Raw genomic sequence first — 25,011 nt, forward strand, 5'->3', positions numbered from 1 at the left:
GAATGAATGAATGAATGAATGAATTTGAATGAATGAATGGGCAGGCCCCCAGGTAGTACTCAGACCAGTGCCCAGCCATGCCTCCCACAAGCACAGGTCATCCTGGCCTGACTGCCTCCTTGTCACCTGCCAGGTCATTCACTGGAACTCCCCCAAGAAGCTGCGGGTGAAGAACAAGCACGTGGAGTTCTTCCGCAACCTCTACCTGACCTTCCTGGAGTACGACGGGAACCTCCTGCGCCGGGAGCTGTTCGGCTGCCCCAGCGAGGCTGACGTCAACAGTGAAAACGTGAGTGGTTCCAGGGCTCGGCCGCACAGGCAGCGGTGGCCTCCCTGCTGGTCTGCCGAGGACCTCCGGCGCCAGCCTCCATGCCAGGCTCAGGGCAGGCCCAGGAGGAGCCAGGCACCATCCCCACCTCGGGGCGGTGGCCAGGGGGACAGGCACATCAGCAGATCACTTCTGTGCTCGTCCCTGTGGATGCAGAAGGGGGTACGCTCGCCCAGACTAGGTGAAGTCAGAAGGGAGCTGCCAAGCAGAGGAATCAGAGTGGAGCAAAAACACCAGTGAAACAACAGACAAAGGGTCTCTCCACAGCCGGGAACTCTGAGGTCTTTGTGGACATGGCACCCACATGGGAGACCCAGGAATCAGGGTCAGTGCCTGGGGTGGCACAAAAAATTTTCACAAATGGTCACAGGCATAGCTGACATCTACTATATTGTCCAGTTTCTTCACTGTTTATAATTTTTTTCGTACGTTGTATCTCATTTGATGCTCATAGAAACCCTCTTTTTTTTCCCCAATTAGAGTTGAAGACATTTAGGTACAGAGAGGTTAAGCAGGTTGCTCATGGTCACACAACATGTAGGAGCAAGACTGAGACTGATTTGAAGTTCTGAGGAGCAGGATGTGGGGCAGCAGCTCACTGTAGTGGAAAAGGTAGGGCATGTGGGGTCAGGCTGACCTGGGTTTGGCTTTAATCCCTTCCGATTTCCACCTGTGTGACCTCAGGCAAGTTACTCAACCTCTCTGTGCTTCAGTTTCCTCAGCTGTCAAATAGAGAGAAGAAAAAACGGTTATAGGGCTGTTCTGAGACTAAGTGAGAAACTGCATGTAACGCACCTAGCTCAGCATCTGCCATATGTTACATGCTTGATAAATATTTGCTCCCTGCCCTTTCCTTGACCCTTAGTATTAGACACAGAAGTAATTGGTTCATTCAGTCAACAAACATTTACTGAAGGCCTTCTTATTCTGAGCACTGAGGATTCATAGGTAAATAAGGACAGTGGTCCCTGCTCTCATGGTATTGATATTCTAGTGGGGGAGACACAATTAATAACTAGACGAACTATCAGGAAAAATTACCAGCCAGTGGCAGGTGCTACATAGTGACATATGAAGTCAGGGAGGACTTCTCTGAGGAAGTGACATTTCATCTGAGACCCAAATTCAAGAAAGAGACAGCCTTGGAAGAGCAAGGGATCAGGGAAATACAAATCAAAGCCACAATGAGATATCTTCCTATGCTTGTTAGGATGGCTATTATCAAAAAAAACAAAAGATAATAAGAGTTGGCAAGGATGTGGAGAAATTGGAACCTTGTACACTGTTGGTGGAATGTAAAATGGTATAGCTGCTATGGAAAACAGTATGGAGGGGCCTCAAAAAATTAACAGTAGAACTGTCATGTGATCCAGTGATTCCACTTCTGGCTATTCTGGGTCCTAAAGAATTGAAATCAGGATCACAAAGCAATATCTGCATTTCCATGTTCACTGCAGCAGTATTCTTAATAGCCAAGCTATGGAAACAACCTAAGTATCCATCGACAGGTGAATGGATAAAGATAATGTAGTAAATATATATATATATATATACACATGTAGTAAATATACATAGTAAATATATGTGTGTGTGTGTGTGTGTGTGTGTATATATATATATATATATATATATATATATATATGAATATTATTCCACCTTGAAAAAGAAGGAAATCTTACCATTTGTGACAAGATGGATGGACCTGGAAGACATTGTGCTACGTGAAATAAGTCAGTCACAGAAGGACAAATATATGCATGAGTCCAAATATACGAGGCATCTAAAATAGTCCCATGTATAGATGCTGACAACAGAATGGTGGCTACCAGGGGATGGGGAGAGGGCGTTATGGGGAGCTATGTTCAGTTGTTATAAAGGTACAGTTATAAGTAAGTTCCAGAGATCCACTCTACAACCTAGTGCTTTTAGTTCACGGGGTATTGTGCACTTAAAATTTATTTAAGAGTGTAGATCTCATGTTAAGTGTTCTTACCACATACACACGAAGAAAAAAACCAAGACACTTTTGGAGGCAGTGGTTATGTTTATTACCTTGAATGTGGTGATAGTAACCTGAGTATATACATATATGCAAACTCACTAGATTGTTTTCATTATGTGTCATTTTTTGTGTGCCAACTATACGGCACTAAAGCTGGAAGAAAAAAAAAAAAGAAGAACAGCAAAGGAAGTACATTCCAGGTGGAGGAAGTTGCTGGTGCAAAGGTCCTGAGGTAGGGCAGGTTTGCTGTGAGGAGCTGAAGGATGGCCTGTGTGCCCGGGACTGCTGGGGAAGGAGGAGAACAGGAGATGCTGAGCAGCAGGTAGCCAGGAGGCAGGCTGGAAGGATGCTGGAAGTGGGTTAAAGAGTCAGAATTTTGTTTTGTTACTGTTGTTGTTTGTATTCTTATCTTGGATGTCAGGAGAATTCTTTTAGGCTCCAATGGCAGGGGAGGGCGTGTGTGGAAGCTCTTGCGGGCTTACACTCACCTGGCCCTGTATCAGGATGACTGGTCACACGGCCACCCCTGCTCTCTGTCACTTGGCCCCCAGGTCACAGTGGCGTCACCTCTAGCTCCAGCCCTTCTCCGTGTCACGCACCATACCTTCCTCAGCGTCCGCCCTTCTTTACCACTGGCAAGAGAGGAAGGAAAACCATTAAGCACTTGACCTCTGTCTCAGATTCTGGGAAGCCCTTAGAGGTCTCAACAAACACTGTGTTCTTCTGGGTTTTCCTTCCATTCTCTTTACTCAAATCAGTATTTGTTGTCATCATCAATATTTGAGTGCCCATTCTGCACTCTTTCCCCAAACATTAAATATAAACTCTTCTCCTGCTCCTTTTTTTTTTTCCTCCACGGATGAGGCTCAAATAAAAAGCCTTGCAGATTGACGCCATCAGTTAATCTCCGTATGGGTGAATTCCCGTGGCGCGCTGCTCAGTGCCTTACGAAGTAGAACTCCCTTTAAAAATGACTCACCAGCTTTTCCTACACCAGCTTCCCCTGGTGGGTCATCAGAGGGGAGAAGTCTTTGGTTGTCCCTCTCGGAATCTGTGACTGCATTTACTTGTTTAACATGCACGTGTGAGAGCCGGCCACCTGCCAGGCGCTATGCAGGGCACCGTGGTTGAAGTCAGAGGCTGGCCCACGCCCTGTAGAAGGTGCTTGCCATGGAACAGTGTCAGAGGTGGCAAGAGGACAGTCTGCCCGGGTACAGGGAGGGCCATGAAGGAGAGAGCAGCCTTCTTTGAGGCTCACCTCAGCTGTCCTCCCAAACACTCCCCTTGATGCTGAGCCCACATCCACCACCTTTCTGCTCCTCCTACACCCCAGGCTCCCCCCACCCTCCTTGGGAAAGCCTTTGTACTTGCTTCCCAAGTCCTGGGACACCCTGACCACCCGCCAGCCTCGGGTAACCCTTAATATCACTCTCTGTGATGTGCCGTATTTTCATCAGCGCATACCTACTATCCACAATTATTTGATTCATGTCATTTTTTTCCTAGTTTTTTTCCCCAAATATAAGAGACTCTGCCTGTACCGTTCACCTCTGGGGTGCCCTCCCCTAGAATGGAAGCAGGCACATAACAAGCACTTAATAAATGTTTATGGAATGAACTGAACAAATAAGAGAGAAGAATGAAGGACCAGACACAAAGGAAGAACAGATGAAGAAGTAGAGAGTTCAGAGAGAACGTGCTGGTAGTTTCTGTATTGGAGCAGAGGCGTGTCAGGAGAGGGGCAGAGAATGAAGCTGACCGAAGGGCCTGGGCTGTGCTTAGGAGTTTAGACTTAATCCCGTCGGTAGTGAGGCGTCCCCAAAGGGCTTTAATCGTGGTCACATTTACATTTGAGAAAAATCACTCCATGTAGAGAATAGAACGGAAAGGGTGAGACTGGAGGCAGGGAGACCACTTAGAGGCTGTTGCCGCATCCCAGGCCAAAAGATGGTGATGGGGCTCTGACCAAGGGCGGCAGCCGCGGGGATGGAGAGGACAGGTGGATTGTTTTGTGGGCGCTGAGAACAGGGGACCGTAAACCGAGACGGCAGGTCCCTGTGCTCTGCTTCAGTCAGATGCCTCTGGCTGGACAGGCCCGCGGCGGCAGGGCCCGGAGCAGGCAGAGAGTCTGTAACATCGCAGCCTGGAATCGTGTCTCCGCGGGGAGTTCCCACCCCTGGTCCTTTGCAGCATGCTGAGCGTTATCTGCAAACACAGCCAGCGGGAAAGGGTAAGACCTTGTATCTGGCCCAAAGCCGAATGCTCCCAGCTTTGGGGAAGAGGTCATTGGAACTATGACAAGCGCACAGTTAGTGGTCGTCTCAAAGACTGGAAGTCAGGGACCTCTCCATTGGACTGCAGATCCCAGATGGGAAAGGGCTCTGGTGGCAGGGTCTAAGTCTCAAGACGCGTTCATCCATTCAGCAGATAAGTCACTGAAATGGTCACCAGCCACAGGGCTGGTGATCCTGAGGGAGCAAGTGCAGATCGAAGCCAGACTCTCACAGGGCTTGTCTAGTGAGGGATGCAGGCAGGCACGGGGTTGTCATGCAGTGTGATAAGTGCCGGGACAGTGTGATGCTTTGAGAGCACACAAGAAGGGGAGAGCAGGTATGTCAGGGAAGACTTCCTGGAGGAGGTGATATTCGAAGGGTGAATAAGGAGGAGTGAGAAGGTATGGAGAGTGGAGGGAGCAGCACAGGCAGTGGAGACCAGAGGTGAACACGAGCATGGCCTACCCGGCTTCCAGTGAAGCCAGCATGAGCACGTGGAGGGCTGCACAGGTTCATTTTTGTATTATTATGTCTTCACGGAGGTGATGATGATGATGATAAGGGTGTGAACTCTCTGGTCATCCCAGATCACTCATTTAGTGGACATAGGACCTCAGACAGGTCACATGGATGCTCTGAGCCTTGGGTTCACCATCTGATAAATAACTGGGGACAGTGATGCCTTTGTCATAGTGTCTCATGGATAATTGATGTTAAATCACCAAAAATAGGACACCCAGAACACAGTGTTCATTGAGAAGGGGGTTTATCACAAACCACAGTGCCCAACCTGTCTGATCATACTCTGTCGTTCCACGAATGGGTTTTGGGATTTTAAGATTTTTTTTCTAGGAAGGCCTGGCAGAGAGATGAACCTACAGAGTCACTGAGAAATCTGTGTATAAAGCATGGGAGGGGCTGTCACATTTGCTCTGGATCAGACAATCCCAGGTAGATTTCTCCTCCAACAGGAGATTCCGGGTGGGAGGAAGAGGCCATTTGGTTGATCTTGGTGCCAGAAAGAGAGAGGGAGAGAGAAAAGAAGAAGGAAAAGAGGGAGGGAAGGAGCATGAATTCAGGAGGTTGGGGGATTCAACCCTTCAGTAAGCAGCAAACCCCATTTTCCAGCCTTTGTTTGGGGTACTTGCTCCAAAACAAGATGGTTTTGTTTGGAAGAGCTTGGGCCCCAGCTGCGGTGTAGAATGACAGTAGCTGATGGGACATAGCCACTCCTGTCCCATAGTTTGTCTGGGCATCTCTCCCTGGAACCAATAAGTTAATCTGTGTAATGCAATAAGCATTCACTTGGCATTAGTTACTATAATTTGATTGAAGTCGCAGTGGAAGCTAGAATTCTATATATTAGCATTTCTCTCCCCTTTCCTCAGCAACCCAGCTGCTCAAGCATAGCCAAGAAACTCTGGGACTCCACAGAACACGGCTGGATAATCATGGATATTCTCTAACCCCTAATCCGTGCAAAAATCCTTCTACAGTGTCTCTAACAGGCTTACATCTGGTTTCTGCTGGAATCTTCCCAAAGACAGGGAGCTCACCACCTCCAGCAGCTTAGTGCACTGTTAGAAAGCTCCAGATGCTAACCCATTCGTCCTCATGTTGAGTTGAAATCCCCCCTTCTGGAAAGAATCCATTAATCTGAGTCCTGTCCTTGGGTGCAGTAAAAAATAAGCATACCCCCTGTGGTCCCCAACAGCCGGGCAGATAGTGTAGCTTCCATACAGCGTGTTATCCAGAAACATGTAACTCTCCCCAAGCATTGTATTTATAGAAGGCTGCTTTATCATCAAGAGTGCCTTGCTCCACCTCAGGGAATTTTCCAGATAAAAGAAACTCACCTTTCTAAATGCAAAATCATTAAAATATATGTTATTATAGATGTTTTCCAATTTGGATGGGAATCTTACTAAAGTACATGCCCTTCCTTAGTAACCAAAGTATACCAAACTCAGTTTACAATTTTCAGTGACTAAGGTTGCACTGAGTAGGCTGAGGGGGCGGGAATTGGCCAGAGGAGGGAAGATGCTGTTTATCCTGGCAGGAAATGGCCTCAGACTGTTTGCTGCCTATTCTGCAGATGCCTTTCTGACAGCTGTCACTTTCACTTCATCAGCTTCAGAACAACCCTTTCTGGGCTCAACCCCCTGTTCATCCTTCCCATGGCAGCCAAAAAAAGGAAAACCAATGGTATTGAAGTCAGAAAGTCCAGTGGTAAAAGAATTATCCACTGTCATGTTAGAAGTTAAATTATGAAACATAGCAAACACCTAAAAAGTGAAAAAAAGCAAAAAGACTGGACACCAATGAGTTTTCACATTTATATGTAAGTCAGTAGACAAGTGTCTGCAGACTTGGAGTTCCCTCATCCGATGCCCACAGCAGACATCACTAATTGATGACCTCACTTGTCCCTCTGGGCTCAGCCCCAACCCCAGTATCCTCACCAAGACAGCACTCCAGAGAACCAGTAACAATCTCCAAGCAATAACACGGGAGATGCGGAAGCCTATTGGGCATCCGTGCACTAGGCCTTCATCATTCTGTTCTCTGCTGCATGGGGAGAGCTCTCTGTGCTGCTCCAAGACCTTTCTCTGCTTCTTCTAGCCTTTGACAATTGGAGATTTCCTGCAGGGAAAGCAAAAGGGAAATGCAACTTTAATCTTCACCACAATCAAGGGAGGGAGGCGTTACGAGTCACATTTCACAGATTAAGGAAACCAAAGCTCAGAAGAGATGAGTTACGTGCTCAAAATCAAGCAACTCCTACATGATGGGGCCATGATTGGAAACAAGGTCGCCCTAACTTTGAAGTCATAGACCGACCGAGGCCATGCTTCTCAAGTGGATGTAGATCCCTATTTAAAATTAACATAAGAGGAACTACAAGTCATTCAGCGATTCTCCTAGTTGCTTTTACTTTATATCACTGTTCTTACGAACGGTGTTCTTTTACGAACCCTGCAAGGTAGTTATTATTATCATTATTTTTTAGAGGAGAAAACGGAGGCTCAACGATATGAAATCAGAGGACAGGTTGGTGGCAGCTCTGGAACTGGTATCAGTCTTGCTGAGTAGTCTTTTTACAACTGCTGAAAACACTCCATGATCTAAAGTTGTAATACTTACCCCAATCCCAGCACCCCCATCTCCCAGAGCTCATGCCTTTATTTTTCTCCATAGCACTTATCACCCATCGATGTATTATATTCTGGACTTATTTATTTTGTTGGTTCTGTCTCTCCAACTAGAATGTAAGCTCTGGGACTGCAGGGATGTCTGTCTGTTTCATTCATCAGTATATCTTTTTTTTTTTTTTTTTAATTATTTATTTATTTATGGCTGTGTTGGGTCTTCGTTTCTGTGCGAGGGCTTTCTCCAGTTGCGGCAAGCGTGGGGCACTCGTCATCGCGGTGCGCGGGCCTCTCACCATCGCGGCCTCTCTCTTGTTGCGGAGCACAGGCTCCAGACGCGCAGGCTCAGCAATTGTGGCTCACGGGCCCAGTCGCTCCGCGGCATGTGGGATCTTCCCAGACCAGGGCTCGAACCCGTGTCCCCTGCATTGCCAGGCAGATTCTCAACCACTGCGCCACCAGGGAAGCCCCATCAGTATATGTTTATGCCTATGAAAGACTGCTTGATAAATTTATGTGCTCGATAAATTTTGTCAAACCAATTAACTATTCCAAGTCTTTGTCTTGAAGTATTTGTGGTACCCTGGAAAGATCCCTGTACTTAAAATCAGAAAACCAGGCCCCAGGACTAGACCTAGCATAACTCTTGCCTTCCCTGAGCCTCAGTTTTCCCACCTGTAAAATGGTCAGTAAACAAACCCAGCCCAGGCTGGTATGTGCGTTGAAGGGCTTAAGGTGTGCAAAGGGCTACAGGCCACGGGCGGTCTCCTTACGAGTATTGGCCAGAAAGCTCGTCCTGGATGCCTTCCCATCTAGCTGCTCTCAGCCCCCTGCCTCACCTCTGAAATGAGGGCTTCCACGTTCAACCCCCTCGTGCTACAAGGGTGATGGGCCGCCTGTGGGGTCACATTCCCTGATGCTAAGCTCACTAAGAAGAAAAGACAGCGGCCTCACGGTGGCTCAGTGAGAAGTTAAAATTAAGACACATGTAAACAGAATCTACCAGGGAACAGATGGCTCTGTGGAAACAGCTGTATCCCAGAGAAACCCCAGAGAAACCCCAGAATGCATTATTGCTCTCACGTGTGAGCCGCATGTCACCAGCTCTTTAATCACACAGTGGGCAGCGGAGCCCAGGGTGGATGGCGTCCAGAGCCCTACCACAGGCCGCCCGAGGCCAGCCTCCAGTGACTTTCTATGGCGTGTTAAGTTCCAGAGCCTGAAGCATCACAGTGTTTGCCTGGGTGGCCAGGAGAGGGGGGATAAAGGGGGGAGTCATGGTCCAGATACTCAGAGGGTGTGTCTGGGCCACAGGAATACATCCTTCCTTCACACGCCTAGGCTCTGGTTGTCACCTGTCCAAACCTGCCAGGTGCTCGACTCTCCTGTGCCTTTGTCAGTCACAGCCCCCGCCCTCTTCTGCTTTTGGCTGAATCTTCCTCCCCCAACTGGCTCCTTGTGCGGTAGGTAAGAGGACAGCTCTGGAGCAAGACTGCCTCGTGTAAGATGCTAGGAATACTCCCTTTGGGATTTCAGGCCACTCAAACTCTCTGTGCCTCAGTTTTCTCACCTGTAAATGGGAGTCAGATAGGACTATTCCTACCTGGTAGGCTTGATGAGGACTAAGTAAGGTAAGACAGGTCAGGAGCTTAGGTCCGTGTAGCACGTAGCACATCCCCCCGACCTTGAGTTTTGTTTGCATTATGAATACACAGTTTTACAATTGCTAACTTGCTTCTTTGTTTCCCCACCCGGACTGTATAAACAATTTAAGTGCAGAAATGGGTTCGTTCCCCATTCCTAGCACAGGGCTTGGCATAAAATAAGGGACTATTCATTGTGTGCGATGCACACGTTAATGCTGATAGCTGGGAGGGAGCAGACCATGCCTTTTTCTTGTTTTCTCAGAGCCTCAGTCAGTGCTCAGCAGACCCTCTCTGAACCGTCACTGAATGGTCCTAGGCCCATGCTTCTCCCCTCCCAGGAAAGAATGAAAGTGGCCCATGGTTTGGTTTCCTTGGAAAACAGTGTTTTGGGTTCCTGGAACTCTGTTGATTAATATGCACAGCAGGCAACCAGTGAGCTAGTAATTTTTCTCTGCCTGTCCATGTGGTTTAATAAAACTTAACCACTTCATGGAAACCCCAGGGAAGAGCCCTGAGTTAGGTTCCAGGAGACGTGACTTAGAGCCCCAGCTTTTCTGTGCACATCCCCGGTGCTCCAGTTTCCTCATCCATCAACTGGGGGCAAGAGGGCAGCCCTGCCAGTCTCATATAGATACTGGGAGGAAGGGATGAAGAAATGGATATCCAGGCCGCTGAAAGTGAAAGCTGAAAGTGTAAAGCAACACTCCTGAGTGTTATTTTATCCATCAGATGTTTCTACCCATTGTCCTAAAGCATCAAAAGGACAGGTGTCGAAAGGAGAAAGGGTGGCCTCAGAGACTCCTGACTTGGTCCGTTGTACTGCCTTCATCACTTACTGGCTGGCAGAGGTCAAGTAGGTGTGTTAGTTAAGGTAACACAAGCAACTGTAAAATGGACTCGGCAGACTGGAAGTTTGTGACTCACACGAAGTTCAAGCAGGTGTTCCTGATTGGCAGGCAGCTCTTCTCCAGGTTCAGGGCCCAGACTCCTTCCATCTTGTGCCTCTGCCCTCCACGGAGCATCCTCTACTGGGGGCTCTTGCTCTGGCTGACAAAGAGAAGATTGTGCATGAGACAGTCTTAAAAGCGGTGCCTGTAGTGGCCAGAATCTGCCCACATTCCACGGAGGCGAACTTGGCTACATGGTTTACCCTGCACTGCAGGAAGGTTGGAAACTCAGCCCGAGAGCAGAAGATCTCTGCCACCGAGGGAAGCACGTGATTCAGTCCTCTGCAGTCACAGAACCATCTGCCATTAGACTAGAGAGATCCCCAGAGACTGATGAACACGGCATTGTAGTGACTTGATTATGTACAAGAACTTGGAGGAAAGACACCTGGATGTGAATCTCGGCTACTCTGTTCATTCCTTGTGTGACCTTGAACAAGTGGCTAAGGCTTTCTTTATAGAACTGGACTGCTGGTGGTCTCTAAGCCACGGTGACCATGTGAGTGTTAGTGAGAAAGTGCCCGCAGGGCTCTCAGCCCTTACCTGGCCTAGTGAGCACGTGATCCTTGAAGCCGGAACTCTTTGTCTTGCTGTTGGGAGAAATGACTTGCTCAAGGTCACGTGGAAAATGAAGGTCAGAGGAATCAGGCCTCAGTGTCCACTTATCCCCATAATCTCTCCGTGTAGTTTTTCCTGACTTTGAGCAGAAGTCCGTTAGGCCGGAGCCCAGGGACACACTTCCCACCCATCTGAGTCCTCAGGCAGGACCCGCCATCATCTCTGGCAGCTCAGAGGTTAGTCTAGGCCACTGCCCTTCAGGATGGGAAGAAATAAATGCAAACTGCGTAAAGGTCATTTTCCCTTAAGTCCAGATCTCCCTGTGCCTCAGCTGGCTGCCCAAGGAAGCAATTTAGCAAATGCATTTTATCTCAGGAGGAATCTGTCTTTTGTTTCTGTGACTTGCTTGTCAGGAGCCCCTGCTCCCCACGTGGCTGGAGTGTGGAGTGGGGGTAGCCTTCAGACCCTGTTCACAAAAGCCACCCCAGCCCTGCCTTCCAGCTCCGCATCTCCCTGGAGAAATTACCTGGGTGAAAAAGAGGCGGGTTTCAAGCTGCTCTAGACTCCCCCTTGCGATAATATCAGCCAGGCAGTCAGCAATAAGCAGTCCTAGATTAGAATTTGAAAAGGTACATAATGCAATCATAATAACATTGCTGAGGTGTGTGTGGCACTCTACAGTTTACAAAGCACTTGTACATGCATTAGCTCATTTGAGAAAATTGCAGGGAATTACTTCAGTACAGAAAAGTATAAAGAAGCCAATAAAATTCATCTGTGAATCCACCACTCAGAGAAAAGCTTTGTTAACATTGTAACATGTTCCCTTTGGTCTGTTTCTGTGTGGGGTTTGTCTTTCTGCTGTATTGGAATCATACTGCATATGCATTTTTATGGCCTGCTTTGTTCACACAGCATTGTATCTTCCACCAGCTCATTTGATCCTCACATCCATCCGCCAGGAGAGAAGTAATTGTGTTGTGAGATGTCCCTGGTGTGAGGTCCAAAGACTGGATTCACAGTCCGGACCGCTGCTCTCTAGCTGTAACTGGAAGATGATGGGCACCTTCTGAGCCTCAGTTTCCTCTTTCGTAAAATGGAGATCTGTGCTAAAGGATTAAATTAGTAAAGCAATGCACCTGATTTAGCACTGCACCTGGTGCACAGTAGGTGCTCAGTCCATATTAGAGCAGAGGTGCAAAGCACCAGGTTGATAATAAATATAATATTAAAGTTCAAGGAAGGCATCTATTTGGTCCAGAGTCCAGTAGACTCTGACGTTTTATGTCTGACCTCATGCCTGCTGTGCTTTCCACAGTACCCAGTGTGGTTGGTAAATGGCAATGTTACCTAGATCCTATCCGTTAAGCACTGTGATGGCCACAGGTGACCTTGGGATGTGGCTGCCATTGAACCACATTGGTACCATGAAGTTCATAGATGGAGGCTACTTATCCCCCGGGACTGCTGGTAGACCCTCCCACCTAGGGCAGCCATACTTTGGTAGCTCTAGGAGCATATTCATTGGTCACTGTTCCCTTTCTTAACATGCTGTGGCTCTGAATGCATCCAACAGAGTCTTGCTGGGCACTCAAGATGCACTAGGTGTTCTGGGTTCAGGGGATTCAGAGATGGATGGGATACAGTTCCTGCCTTTAGGAGCCCACTCTATGGGCGCTTTCCAGAAAATGGCTCTTGGAGCTATTTACCTTGGAATATCATTTTCCCCAACTCAAGGGTACTGCCAGTGTAAGGCTAAGGGGGAAGAGAGAACCCCGTAACACATGCATTTCTCATGTTCTGGTCACTAGTTTCCTTTCTCATGTGATGAGGATAAACAACGTTTTCGAAACCGCATCAAAGAAAGACCCTTTGCTCCACACGCGTGTGTCTGGCCGTGCTCACACACGGACCTGCATACACATCCTCACACGCTCCCTCTCTCTCTTCACTGGGCTGGAAGCCATGCACTCTTATCAGCATATTAAAAATACAACACGAAACAAATACCCCCAAACAGCCCTGCTTTTGCAAAGAACTTGACAGACATTTATTCTCTAAAGGGCAGTAATTGCTTGTTTTCTTCAGCAGGGTGGGTGAGAAAGGGAAGGTGGGTGTCCGTTGGTTCCGTTTCCTCCTGGCAGGCAACACTGCCACTTCCAGGCATATTTGAGTTCAAGGAGGAAGACGTCGGGACTCTCTCTGACACTCATGAAACAGAAGGTGACCCAGCCTCATCCAGCCCTTCTTCCCCTGCCCTCCAGACCCGTGCTGTGCCATCTCCTTCAGGTGAAGTTTCAGCACACGCCCACCTAGGTGTCTCCGGGAGCCCAGGAGTCTCCCTTTCCTAATTGTGATCACAACCACGATAATAGATGACATTGTTGAGTCACTCCAAACACTGTGCCCTTCATATGCAGCATCTCCTGGAATCCTCCTGCCATCCCCTGAGGTAGCTACTGTTATTATCCCCATTTTACAGGTGAGGAAATTGAGGCTCAGAAGGGTTAAATGATTCACCCACTCTCCCAAGATTTCATGGACAGGATTGGGATCGAAGCAGTAACCTCAGCCCCTGTCCTGTGTCTGTTTCTTGACCTGAGGCTAAACAAGCATCTTTTCTGGAGAGGCAGCTTGGTGGTCCAGGGACAGAGACCCAAGTTTGACCTCCCTGGGTGATCTCAAGATCTCCAAACAGCTTTCTCAACTGTCAAGTGAGGGTTTGACACATGCCTCACTGGATGGCTCTAAGGAAAGGAAGTCAAGCACACCTAGCACCTTGCACGGAGCCCGGCACATGCTTGTTTGGTGGACACAACCTTTTCAGCCATCACAGACCCTCAGACTGCAAATATAGGAGCAAATGATGGGTGTAAGAATGACAAGCTTCTATGCATAACATGAGAGGATACAAAAGGGAAATGACACGGACAGACCTTAACTTCAGTGGCTGCAGCCTTCTTGTGTGCGGCAGGTATTTCTCATGCACACAGCACGTGCATATCGATCACCTGTCCTGCAGTGGGCACGGTGCTGGGGACAATGGTGAAGTGTCACAGTCTCGCCAGGGAAGTTGCTCTTAAACGATTTCAGTTCAAACGAGCAAGTGCTTTGGTGGAATTACGAGTTGAGCGCTCTTAGAGCACAGAGAAGAAATGGACTAGCCCTACCTGGCAGGGCCCATAAAGGTTTCACAGAGAAGGTGCCATTTAAGCTGAATCTTGAAGGTAAATAGAAAGTCCCCAAGTGGGGAAGAGTGGGTGAGGTGAGGGAGGGCGTGGCAGAGAGGGAAGATGGGCCAAGTGACGGAGGTGTGGGAGGGAAGGCAGGTTTGGCGAGCGGAGGGAAGACCGTTGGTGTAAGGCAGAGTATGTGGGGATTGATGGGTCAGAGAGAGAGTATATGATTGTCAGTGAGGATTTGGGTTTAGTCCTGCAGGCCAGAAGGCGTCACCTGGCTCATAGGATCTTAGGTGGAATGAGAGTTCCAGTTCCTAGCTTCATATCAAGTAGTTACCCTGCTGGCATAGAGGGAATCTTCAAATAGGCAAGGACATCGAATTGGACTTGAAAAGCTGAAGGGTATCCCTGATTGCATCCTTTTTAAAGGTTAAAAATGTCAAAGATAGCTGAGAACATCTCACAGATCACTTGATCACAACCAATTCCCCGACTGGCCTTTGGGAACATATGGGTGCATTTGGAGTTGTACACAGCCGTCTGGAGAATCCTACGAACATTTATTGGGCCGGGGCTCTGGAAACCAACCGCCCTGTGGTATGTGGGACAGACTCACACAATGAAAAGGTACCCCACACAAAATGCCAATGACACTACCTGTTATCTAGTGCTCCAAACCCATAAAACCTCAGTGGTGTACAGTGAGAAGTGTTTATGGATGCAGCTCTACTGATCTTGGCCAGGCTTGCTCACGTGACGGGCAACTGGGGAGACTCCACTCTGCTCCAGCTGTCTCTCTGCCCCCAGCAGCGTAGCCAGGCATTTTCCCAAGAAGCAGGCACTTGCTCTTGAGCCCTAGCCTCAGGATTGGGGCATCAGTGCTCCCCCTCCATTCTGTCTGCCAAAGCCGGTCACAAGTCCAGCCCAGATTCAAGGATTAGAGGCATCGGCTTTGCCTCTGTAGTGGGCAGCACCAAAAGTCACATGACAAAGGGGAAGGATGTGGGGGAGGGGGCAATGAAGAAACTGGAGCATTTAATGCAGTCAGCTGTCAGAGCACACATCTTGAGAAATAATATCATAGCTTAACCTGTCAAGGCAGTGTGGTCTTAATTGATAGGTCATAGAGAAGTGAGTGAGTATATTTTCTTGTTGGTTTAGAGATTTTATATATATATATATATCTACTTTTTGGAAAAATATTCTGTTGCATTCAGCTCTTAATAACTCTAGTCACGTAAAGTTTAATCTATATTCAACTGTATGTCATCATGTGATGGACAAGGTTCACGTAACAGAAGAAATATTGGGAGCAACCATGTGACCTTTGGCAAATTATTATTTTCTTTAAATAAGTTTTATTGAAATACAATTTGCATATGATAAATCCACCCGTTCTAAGTGTACGTGTATTTTCACAAATGTGTACACCCAAATGACCATCACTCTGATCATGACATAAGACATTCCCATCACCTGAAAAAGTTCTCTCCTGCCTATTCCCAGCCCATTCATTCTGCTACCGCACATCCACTGACTGAATTTCCGTAACTGTCGAAGTTCTTTTACCTGTTCATTGCAATTTTTCACCTATAAGGCAAGCATAGTCAGTCACACCTGCCTGGGAGGGATTTTGTGTATCGGGCAACTGCTTATCGGCAGATCTGGAAACCTGTATATCTGCATCTGCTTATGTGAAATGCTAAGTTCCTAGTTCTGTGTTAGCAGGACAGCTCACTCTTTCACTAGTTGGGTAGGAAGGAGAGTAGGAGAGGTAAGTAAAGAACTCCTACAAGCAGATTAATAAAGTAAAAGACGTCAGAGCATTAGAAGAGAGGGAGAAAAAGAGTGGGTACTGAGACTGATTAAACTTGGATGAAATTAAAAGAAAAGGTGTGTTGTTTTGTTTATGGGTTTGCGTTGTTTTTCTTTCCAATACCTGGTACAGAGATTGAAATCTGTAGCTCTAGAGAGAGAAAAGCATCAGGTCACACAAAGGTACTGCTCCGTTTGGTTTCCGTTACTCTGTTCTTAGACAGTTTCCCCCTCTTATTTGAAATTGTTGTGCTGGGTCCTGAAGGAAAACGTGTTTTGTTTTGTATGAGGACTTTGTGGTTGCTTATACATTTGTCAGTGCTACCACCATCACTGTTAGCTCAGAGGGTCTCATTCCTCAGAGGGTGAGGCGGCTGCCCTTTATCATCACCTCTTTGAAATCAGATTAAATTGCAGAGGGAAATGACAACAGGATCCTGTCCTTCTCTGATTGGCCCATCAGTAAGGTCCAATGGGTAACAAACTCAGGGGAGAACAGGGCACAACAAACAGGCAGGCCCCCTCGGGGATCTTCTTCTTGTTTCCAAGCCCTCTTGCCTACCTTTCAGCTCCAGAAGCAGCTCTCTGAGCTGGATGAGGACGACTTGTGTTACGAGTTCCGTCGAGAGCGTTTCACCGTCCACCGAACCCACCTGTACTTCTTGCACTACGAGTACGAGCCCGCTTCAGACAACACGGACGTCACCCTGGTTGCTCAGCTCTCCATGGACAGGTAAGCAGACGGGCCCTCACCCCCCCCCACAGTCGCCTTGCCGCCGCCCTGCACCCGGTCGGATGGAGAAGGGAGAGATGGCCTCACGGGCTGACAGCATTGAAGCCTGATAAGATAGGGCTTATGTCTCATCCCCTCTCCAGCACTGAAAACCAAGGGCTCCTGTCTCTTGATGGTGCTGGTTGTTTCTGAGGATGAAGAATTGATTCTAAAAAAAAGAGAGCTCTACTCAAATTACCTCAAGGAAAGGGGGAGTGTATTATAGGGAAACACATGGGCTGGACCCACAATTGCTGCTGGAAAGCAATTGCTGTTTGTTTTCCTTATATGCGTGTTGATGCAAGCATCATTCGTGGAGCCTGTATCAGGAAGTACTGACGTGATCCCTGCCCTCATGCGGCTAATGGTCTGTGGCACTGATTCTCAACCTTGACTGGGGACAAATTGAATCACCTAAGGAACTTTTAAAGCAAATGCATGGTCACGTTCCACTGCAAACCAGTTAAGTAAGAATCTTTGTGGGGTGGAGACCTTGAATTGTTTTAAGTTTGCCATGTGCAGCCAGCGTTGAGAAAATGGGACTAGCGGTATAAAAACAGTAAATAATTAAGTCAAATGATTATAATTGTGATCAGTGCTTTGAAGGATGAAACACATATTATCACTGTCAAGTGAGGGACCTTCTTTAGGTGGCATGGTCAGGAGAGGTCTTTCTAAGGAGAGGACATTTCTGCAGAGACTTGAGGATGAGAAAAGGAGTTAGGTATGTGAGTTGCTGAGAAAAGTTTTCCAGGCAGCCGAAATAGCAAGTGCAAAGGCCCTGCAGTAGGAAGAGTCGTGTGTATTCAGACACCTGATAGAAGACCAGTGTGACTGAAGCATCACTTGAGAGGGGGCTTGAGAGGAAAGTTGCATGAGGTTAAGTTTATAAACATTAGAAACTCATAAAATATTTGGATTTTATTCTAAACGTGGTTGAGAACCTATTGTAGAAATTTACACAAAGTTTTATGCTGTAACTTAGGTTTTTGAAAACATCTCTCTGGCTGCCAGGAGGTGAATGGATTCAAAGCCTTTCAGGGCTCTGCAGTTTTTCTGTACCTGGCCGTCCTATGTGCCTTCTGTGCACCGCGGCTAACCAGCTTCCTCTTTGATTTACTGATGTCCACAGTGGCTGCCCTTGCCCCAGTTTCCTTCATGTCATTCCCCCTCGACTCCCACAATTAGGAAGGGAGTTTGATGGTCTCACTCTGTCTTTGAGCCGCTTTGGAGATGCCTGTCCAGCCTATGGATGAGATTCCATGGGGTCGTTTTAGGATTAGATGCGTTAACGCCTGTAAAGTGTTGAGGACAGTACCTGGCACACTTAGTAAGTGTTCAATAAATGTCACTTGTGATTAGTCATGAGTGACTGAAGAATGAGTGCACAAACAAAGGAACAGCACTGGGACACGAAAAGGTTCACAGACAGTAAGCAGCCTGGGAGTTCGGGAGAGTGAGGGCGACCTTGCCTCCGGAGGCAACCGGGAACGATGCGTGCTGAGAGCGGCTGTGGAAGCAGGTTCCTTTTTGCTTTGTGAGTCCCTCTGCTTATTAGCAAATGACGGCTCACAGAATTAAATGGCTTCATGGCTACTGGTTTCCTGGAGATGCACAGCCTCCGGGACACCTGTACAGAAACTCAGAGAACTTGCTGACCATAGCAGGTAACAAAGACCCAACGGGATAAAAAGGACAAGCACAGAGCTTCTGGCACCAGCTGGGTCCTTGACCTGCTGTGTCATCTCAGGAGAGGTCTTCCCTTCCCGTGGCCTTAGTTTTCTCATCTCCAAAATTCACGTGATTGCTCAGCAGATACTATGTAAGCATCTATTAGAATCATGTGTCAGGCTCTTGTGGGGCTGGGACTACGTAAGAAGACCCTATTCCTGCCTTCAAGGGATATGTAGTATTCAGAGTTCAGACCATGTATTCGTTTTCTATTGTTTAATAAATCACCACAGATGTTGCAGCTTTAGAAACACATTTTTTTTTTTTTTTTAATTTGACAGTGTCTGGGTCAGGGGTCTGGATAAGTGTTAGCAGGTTCTCTGCTTGCGGCCTGAGGCCTGAAATCCAGGTGCTGGCTGGGCTGCAGTCTCATCTCGGAGTCAGAGTGCACTTCTGAGCTCATTCAGGTTTTGGCAGAATTCAGCTCTAGGACCGAGGTCCCCGTTTCCTTGCTGGCTATTAGCTGGGGTCCTTCTGAGCTCCTAGGGACCACCCTCAGGTCTCAGCCGTGTGGCCCTCTCAGCATAGCAGCTTACTTCTTCAAAGCCAGCAGGAGAATCTCTCCAGTCTGTTATATGACATAGTCACAGGAGTAACATCCCATCGTATTCCCAGGTTCTGCTTGCACTCAAGGGAGGGGTGCTACAGGGTGATACACCAGGGCAGGGGCAGGAGTCTTGGGGCCAGCCTAGAATTCTGGCTGGCACAGGCAGGGAACAGGTTCTGACAACAGAGAGATGCTCCAGGAGGAGCCCCCATCCTGGCCGGGGCAGAGAAAGGAAGAGAGAGCGTATGTCCCCGAGGGAGGCTGCGTGGACTGATAGTAGGAGGCCCGTAGGGAGAGAAGGAGCCCCCTGCCAGCCCCCAGGTGGAGCGTGCCGCAAATCCACAGGATGGAGAGGGTGCCAGGCCCTCTGGGGCACACACGGTTAGAGCTTACGTGCTTGTGCTTAGGGTGAGGGTGAGGAGAGCAAAAGATCTCGGCCAGGTAGGCAGGGCTTGGGGAAACCGGGAGAGGTGGCCAGCCCTTCCAGCTCAAACCTGCCAGGCTCCCCAGTGAGGCTCCATGAGGGACTGGCCTAGACCAGTGTCCCAAGTCACCCCTCCCCTTCCTTATCAGCCTGGGTGTACACACCCTTCCCCACCAAGCACAACAGCAAGTCACCCGCCATAACAGTCGCTCTTTACGTTTATTTTTCCTTCTCCTCTATGCCATTTAAAATGAAAACAAAACCTAATCCTTGATATTCATGCTGCATGATGGTCTGGATTGGTCTTCTGTTCTCCAGGCAGCATAAATGTATCTCAGTCCCCTCAGACGAGGCACCTGAAGTCCAGATACTATGATCTGGCCAGGTGAGTGAGCGCCAGGTGATCCCAGGTTCCTATCAGAGCATCCTGGTTTTCCGTGGTCACGTTCACGACTGCTGTTCGTACATTCAGCTTGTCACCAAGATATTCTTCATCAAGATCAGTAGCCAGTGGTTACCTGCAGACTCAGGTGAAAATGTGAGACTCTCTGGGAAAGCCCTGGGACATACTTACATTCAGTCAGTACTTGCTAGGTCTGTGTTCTCTGACCACAGCATCTGCACATGGTAGGTATTTAGGAGAGAGAAAGTGATGTAGGGGGAAAAAAAGAGAGGAAGACTTGCGTTCAAAGTCGAGTTGCACCACTTCCTAACCGTGTGAATTTGGGCAAGTTATTCAGGCTATTTGAGCCTCACTCTACTTACCTATGAAGTGGCAATAATATCGTCAAGTTCACAGATTGCTGTCTGGGTTTTATAAAGTAAGACTCTGGACAGTGCCCAGTGATTAGCAGGTGGGCCACGAATATTAGCACACTTTCCTTAATGTTTTTCGCCTTTATGCTGGCTATGGCATTTGCTACCCAGAATTTACAAACAATTAGAAGACAAAAATTTTTAATTATTAACAACTCAAATCCATCCTTATGTATACATTTGTTATTAACAAAAGAATACAGACAGGACAGAGCCCCTCTTTCTGCGGCCAGCCCGAAGCATCCAGCCTGGGCTGCAGGAAACCCGGCAGGACCTCCCCTCCCAGCCGGCTTAAAAGAAAGCCCCAGCACCTCTCACATCTGCTGCAAACACTAACCTCAGACGCCTTCCCTTCAGGGCACACGCATCCCCCAGCATGGCAGGCGTGTGATTCCCCCTAACGAGCTGTGAGAAGTAGTGCCATCCAGACAATACCTCAGAGAACCCAAGGAATTCCACACTCTAGCAAGAGACACTTAACGGGACATAATCAAAAATTATAAAGCAGTCGCACAGGTGGATGAAGACGGCAGAAATTCCTCCTTCCACGCCGCCATCCCACATATCCATTTATGATGCAGCAGGCTGACTGGTGCCTGTTGGATTGATTTTTAATTGAAGAAACATTTCGGGTGTGTTTGTAAACCTTTGAGTCAGAAGTAGGCCCTACGTGAGTGCCACAACGAATTAGGGGAGCCAGCATGCAGGCTCCCGTGCCCAGCTCCCTCTAGAATTCTGTTCAGAAAGAATGAACATTGCCTGCTGCAGCTGTGGAGCTGGCAGGGCGGCTCCTCGCCCAGGCACTCGCTCAGGAAGCTTCCCTCCCATCCCAGCAGCGGACGAGAATGGTTGAAAGGACAAAGCAGGCTGGTTAGGAGGGATGCTGATCGCAGCATCCCTGCCACCTGGCCGGGAGACGCTTGCTCTGTTTCCTGCTCCTTGGATGAAGTCCTTGAAGTAGCAGCTACAGTTCCAGGGAATCATGTGGCTGATGGGCCTTCTCTCTGTTTTCTGCAAGCGGGGGAAAGAGAACGTGAGCTGAGCTAATGGAGTCCCATCCTGTAGGTCCCATCCCTCTGCTGGCAGCACAGCATCTTCTGGGAGCTTGTTAGAACACAGATACACGGACCCCATCCCAGGCCTGCCAAACGGGAATCTCTACAGTGGGTCCCAGGGATCTGTGTTGTAATAAGCCTCCCACGTGATCCTGAGCCAGCTGAAGCTTGGAAAGCATCGTTCTGGAGAGTGAGAGGTACTCCTTTCCCCATGTAACAGCCAGGGCGATCTTAATCTGGTCACATGATGCTTTCTCATTGCCTTTAGAATAGTATTAGAGCCGTCCACCGTGACCTTGAAGGCCCCATATGACCCGACACCTGCCCAGCCCCCAAATCCTCCTCTCCTTCTGCCCCTCACTTGCCTACGTGCCATCCACACTGGTCCTGTTTCTTCTTACTTGAGCGTGCTAAACTCTGTATCCCAAGGGCTCTTCCCTCTTCTTGGAAAGCTTTTCACCCAGGCTTTCTCAAGGCCAATCCTTCTCATGATCCGGGGCTCGCATTGACCTCTCCTGCAGGCCTGCCCTCACCGTTACTCTTTATCTTGTTTCCTGTTCTGTTGCCCCTCTGGCACTCAGTTCCCTCTGAACTTATCTTGGTTTGTTTGTTCCTTCTCTCCAGAAGTGCAGGAACCTTATCTTTCTCGTTCATTCTGGGGCCCAGGACAATACCTGCACATCGCAGATACTCACTGGATATTTGTTGGAGGAGCACGTGTTTCAAAGGGAGGAGTTGAACCTGAGGAGGAAATCACAGCTGTCACGTACGAGTGCCTGCTGCACATCCAGCTCTGTGACAGACACTTGAGAGTCATAAGTAAGCAGGCTGTTCACACAGCGGCGCTCGCAAGGTTCCAAGAGCAGCTCCGGGCAAGCCCCGCCAAACAAGCACTTTTCAGCGCCCCTGCTTGTGTCACGTTGCTAATGCCCCGTGGACCAAAGCATGTCCTGTGGCCAGCCCAGAATCAGTGTGGCGGAGGGTATTACCAAAAGGTGTAGATAGATAGAGGGAGAGGAATTTGTAGCCATTTTGTCATCGACAAAGGTATTATTATCCCCTCTATGCATATGTGGAAATGGAAGCTCAAAGAACTATTGTCACTTGCCCAGAGATACTGACACAGGTCAGAGTTCAAACCCAGTTCTGCCTGAGCCCAGAACCCCCAGTTGCCCTCTGTACCCCGCAGCCTGCCTTGCTCTGTGTACCAGATTGGAGTCGTCTGCCTTGTAGGGAGTGGGTTCCCCATTCCAGCAGAGGCTGAGTGGCCACCTGCCCGGGCTGCTTGGCCAACTGACATTCTAGAATTCCCTCCAACCCCAGTCTTTTAGGTTTCGAATCGGCCATCTCCCTGCCTGCTCCCTTTCACCTACACAGACTGTCTGGGGCTTCCTGTCTCAGTAGGACTCCCTGGGGGAAGCCCTGCTTCTTTCTAGGTCTTCCAGACATATCTCTGGCCATTCCTGAGCCTTTGCCCTCCTCGTCCCAGCATGAAGCGATGGCGGGCGCTATGGGGGAGGGGAGAGAGCATGGGACAGAGCATCAGGACGGGTCCCTGTGTCAGCCCTTCCTCTCGTACACAGTGTGCTCTTCTGCAGGTCATGCTCTTCTCTGAGGCCGAGGCCTTTCATCATAACAATGTTATAATCAGACTAAAAATCTCAAAGATTCTTTCCAAACGGGTAGGAATTACCCATTTTTTGAATTAATCTTTGTCTCTTGAAACACTCTCCGTTGGCCCAGGTCCTTGCTGTGCCAGATCCTTTGTCTTCCTACGTAAGACACCAAGGAAAGACTCGGCACAAAACTCAACAGGAACTGCACAGGGACAGACCTTAGGGAATAGGTGTGGGGAGAAACAACCAGGAGAAGGATGGAGAGACTAGGGGATCTTGGACTCCAAGAGAGACCAAGGAGGAGGAGGAAGAAATACAGGGAAGCTGACACCAAGGTTAGAACACGTTTCTGTTTGGGGAAACAGGTGATGAGAAGATATTTGGGGACATCTTTCTCAGCCAAAAACCAGTTCATGTTGAGTAGTGGTCTGGATCCCTGGCACTGGGGTCAGACCTGGGTGCGAATCCAGCCCCTCCACTTTGTAGCTATGTGACTTGAAAGAAGTCATTTCACCTCCTGGAGCTTCCTCACCTGTAAAACAGTGATGAGAATCTCCACTATGTTTATAGCATTACTGTAAATGTTACAAATGACAACAGCCAAAATGTGTGGGCACGCCGTGAGCAACAGGTAAATGGTAGGGACTTATTGTATCATGATCACACTTTATGTATCATCATCATTATGATGAACCTCGCTCAGTTTGTCTGTTTGACTGTTGTTCGGGTCCTGGCAGAGAGCTTGGTTTTAAGGGAAAAGAGAGACTGGAGCTAGTGGCAGGGAGACAGAAGTGATTGTGCTATGATTCGTTTTCACTCAGTGAGTTTCTTTGGAACATCTGGCACCATTTCCTGTAGAGTCTGCATGGATATGATGTTTGTCACATCAGCAGCCCCTTTCTCCTGAGAACCCTAAGTATTTTGTGTCTCTGTTTTCTCTCTAAACTTTTCGCAGAGGTGGGAAGATGGGGCTGGACCAGGCAGGGCTTGCTCCCTGCTCGGAAAACTCAGACACAGAGTCCAAAACCAGGTCAGTGGGAGAATCCACAGCAGAAGCTGGTCTCTCTTCACACTCAGTCAGACATGCCTCCTGCATCCACTCCCTTTAGCAGCTCTGACGTCCACATAGTAGAAATTATCCTTGCCCTGTACTCCCCAAATCTTAAAGGATTGGTACAAACATCTCTCTCATCCAAGTGCAGAGTCCTCCCATTTTGCAGACAATGCAACTGAGGTGCAGGTGGGATAATTCAAAATCCCAGATTCTCAAGAGCCCAGCAGAAACCAGGGCCCTTGTAGCAGAGGCCGAACACAAATTTCAGTGAAATCAAGCATTTTGGAGAATGTAGTGCCTCTTTCAAAACTGGCTGGGGTCAATTTGATTAACAAGTGCTATAAAGTATGAGAAATGGAGGGCATTTTACCCTGATGAATATCTTAATCCTCCTTAGTGAAAGAGGAAGCAAATCCACACAATACCAATTCACAGAATTACTGAGAGGAAACTGAAAGTCCATCAGGAAAGCCATTGACACAAGATAGGTGTGCCCATTTTCTTTTGCTTAGAAGCATGGAAATGCATGGAATCTATTTCCTGGTAATTGTCCGAATAAAGTGGGCATTCTGACCAGGAGACTGCTGATTATGTACCTCTTGCTGGGTAGGGAAAAATTGAAATAGGCTTTTGCTGTTTCTTAACCATAGATTTTATGTACCAGGCACTTCTAATGCTTCTGGGGGGTGGGGGGAGGGAACATTTTTATAGATTTCTCTTCAGACATTTTTGCAGAACCCTCTTGGTTGGGAGCATCTTTCGTTTTTTTCTCTGGGCTCTGTTCCCACCCCACCCTCACTCTCCCTGGCTCAGCGCCTCTCGGGTAGCCTTGCAAAATTGTCTGGCGCCCTGGAGCAATAAGTGCTCTGAAAAATGAAGACACCGTCACCCCAGGCTCACTTTTGTCCCCAACATTCACATGGTTTTTTTTCCTTGCCTTTGCCAGATACCCAAGAGTATTTTCTTCTCACTGTCTTCAAAGTCCTGTCCATAAACCTAGCCACACACATTTGGTGCAAGTCCGAAAACCAAAGCTGACTGGATATCTAGAGCCTCAATTCCTTCATCAGGAAAATGGGGGAAATGACAGATGGGGCAC

At 48.3% G+C, this 25,011-nt stretch overlaps 1 protein-coding gene across 1 annotated transcript in view; it reads left to right on the forward strand.

Moving 5' to 3' along the window:
- Positions 1-25,011, forward strand: part of LARGE1 (LARGE xylosyl- and glucuronyltransferase 1) — a 598,072-nt gene that overhangs the window by 542,043 nt on the left and 31,018 nt on the right. The window contains 2 exon segments of the mRNA XM_061204391.1: positions 134-289; positions 16,467-16,630. Of these exon segments, the coding sequence (XP_061060374.1) occupies positions 134-289; positions 16,467-16,630 (320 nt within the window).

This window comes from Eubalaena glacialis, chromosome 11, assembly GCF_028564815.1.
Source record: "Eubalaena glacialis isolate mEubGla1 chromosome 11, mEubGla1.1.hap2.+ XY, whole genome shotgun sequence".
Taxonomy (NCBI): domain Eukaryota; kingdom Metazoa; phylum Chordata; class Mammalia; order Artiodactyla; family Balaenidae; genus Eubalaena; species Eubalaena glacialis.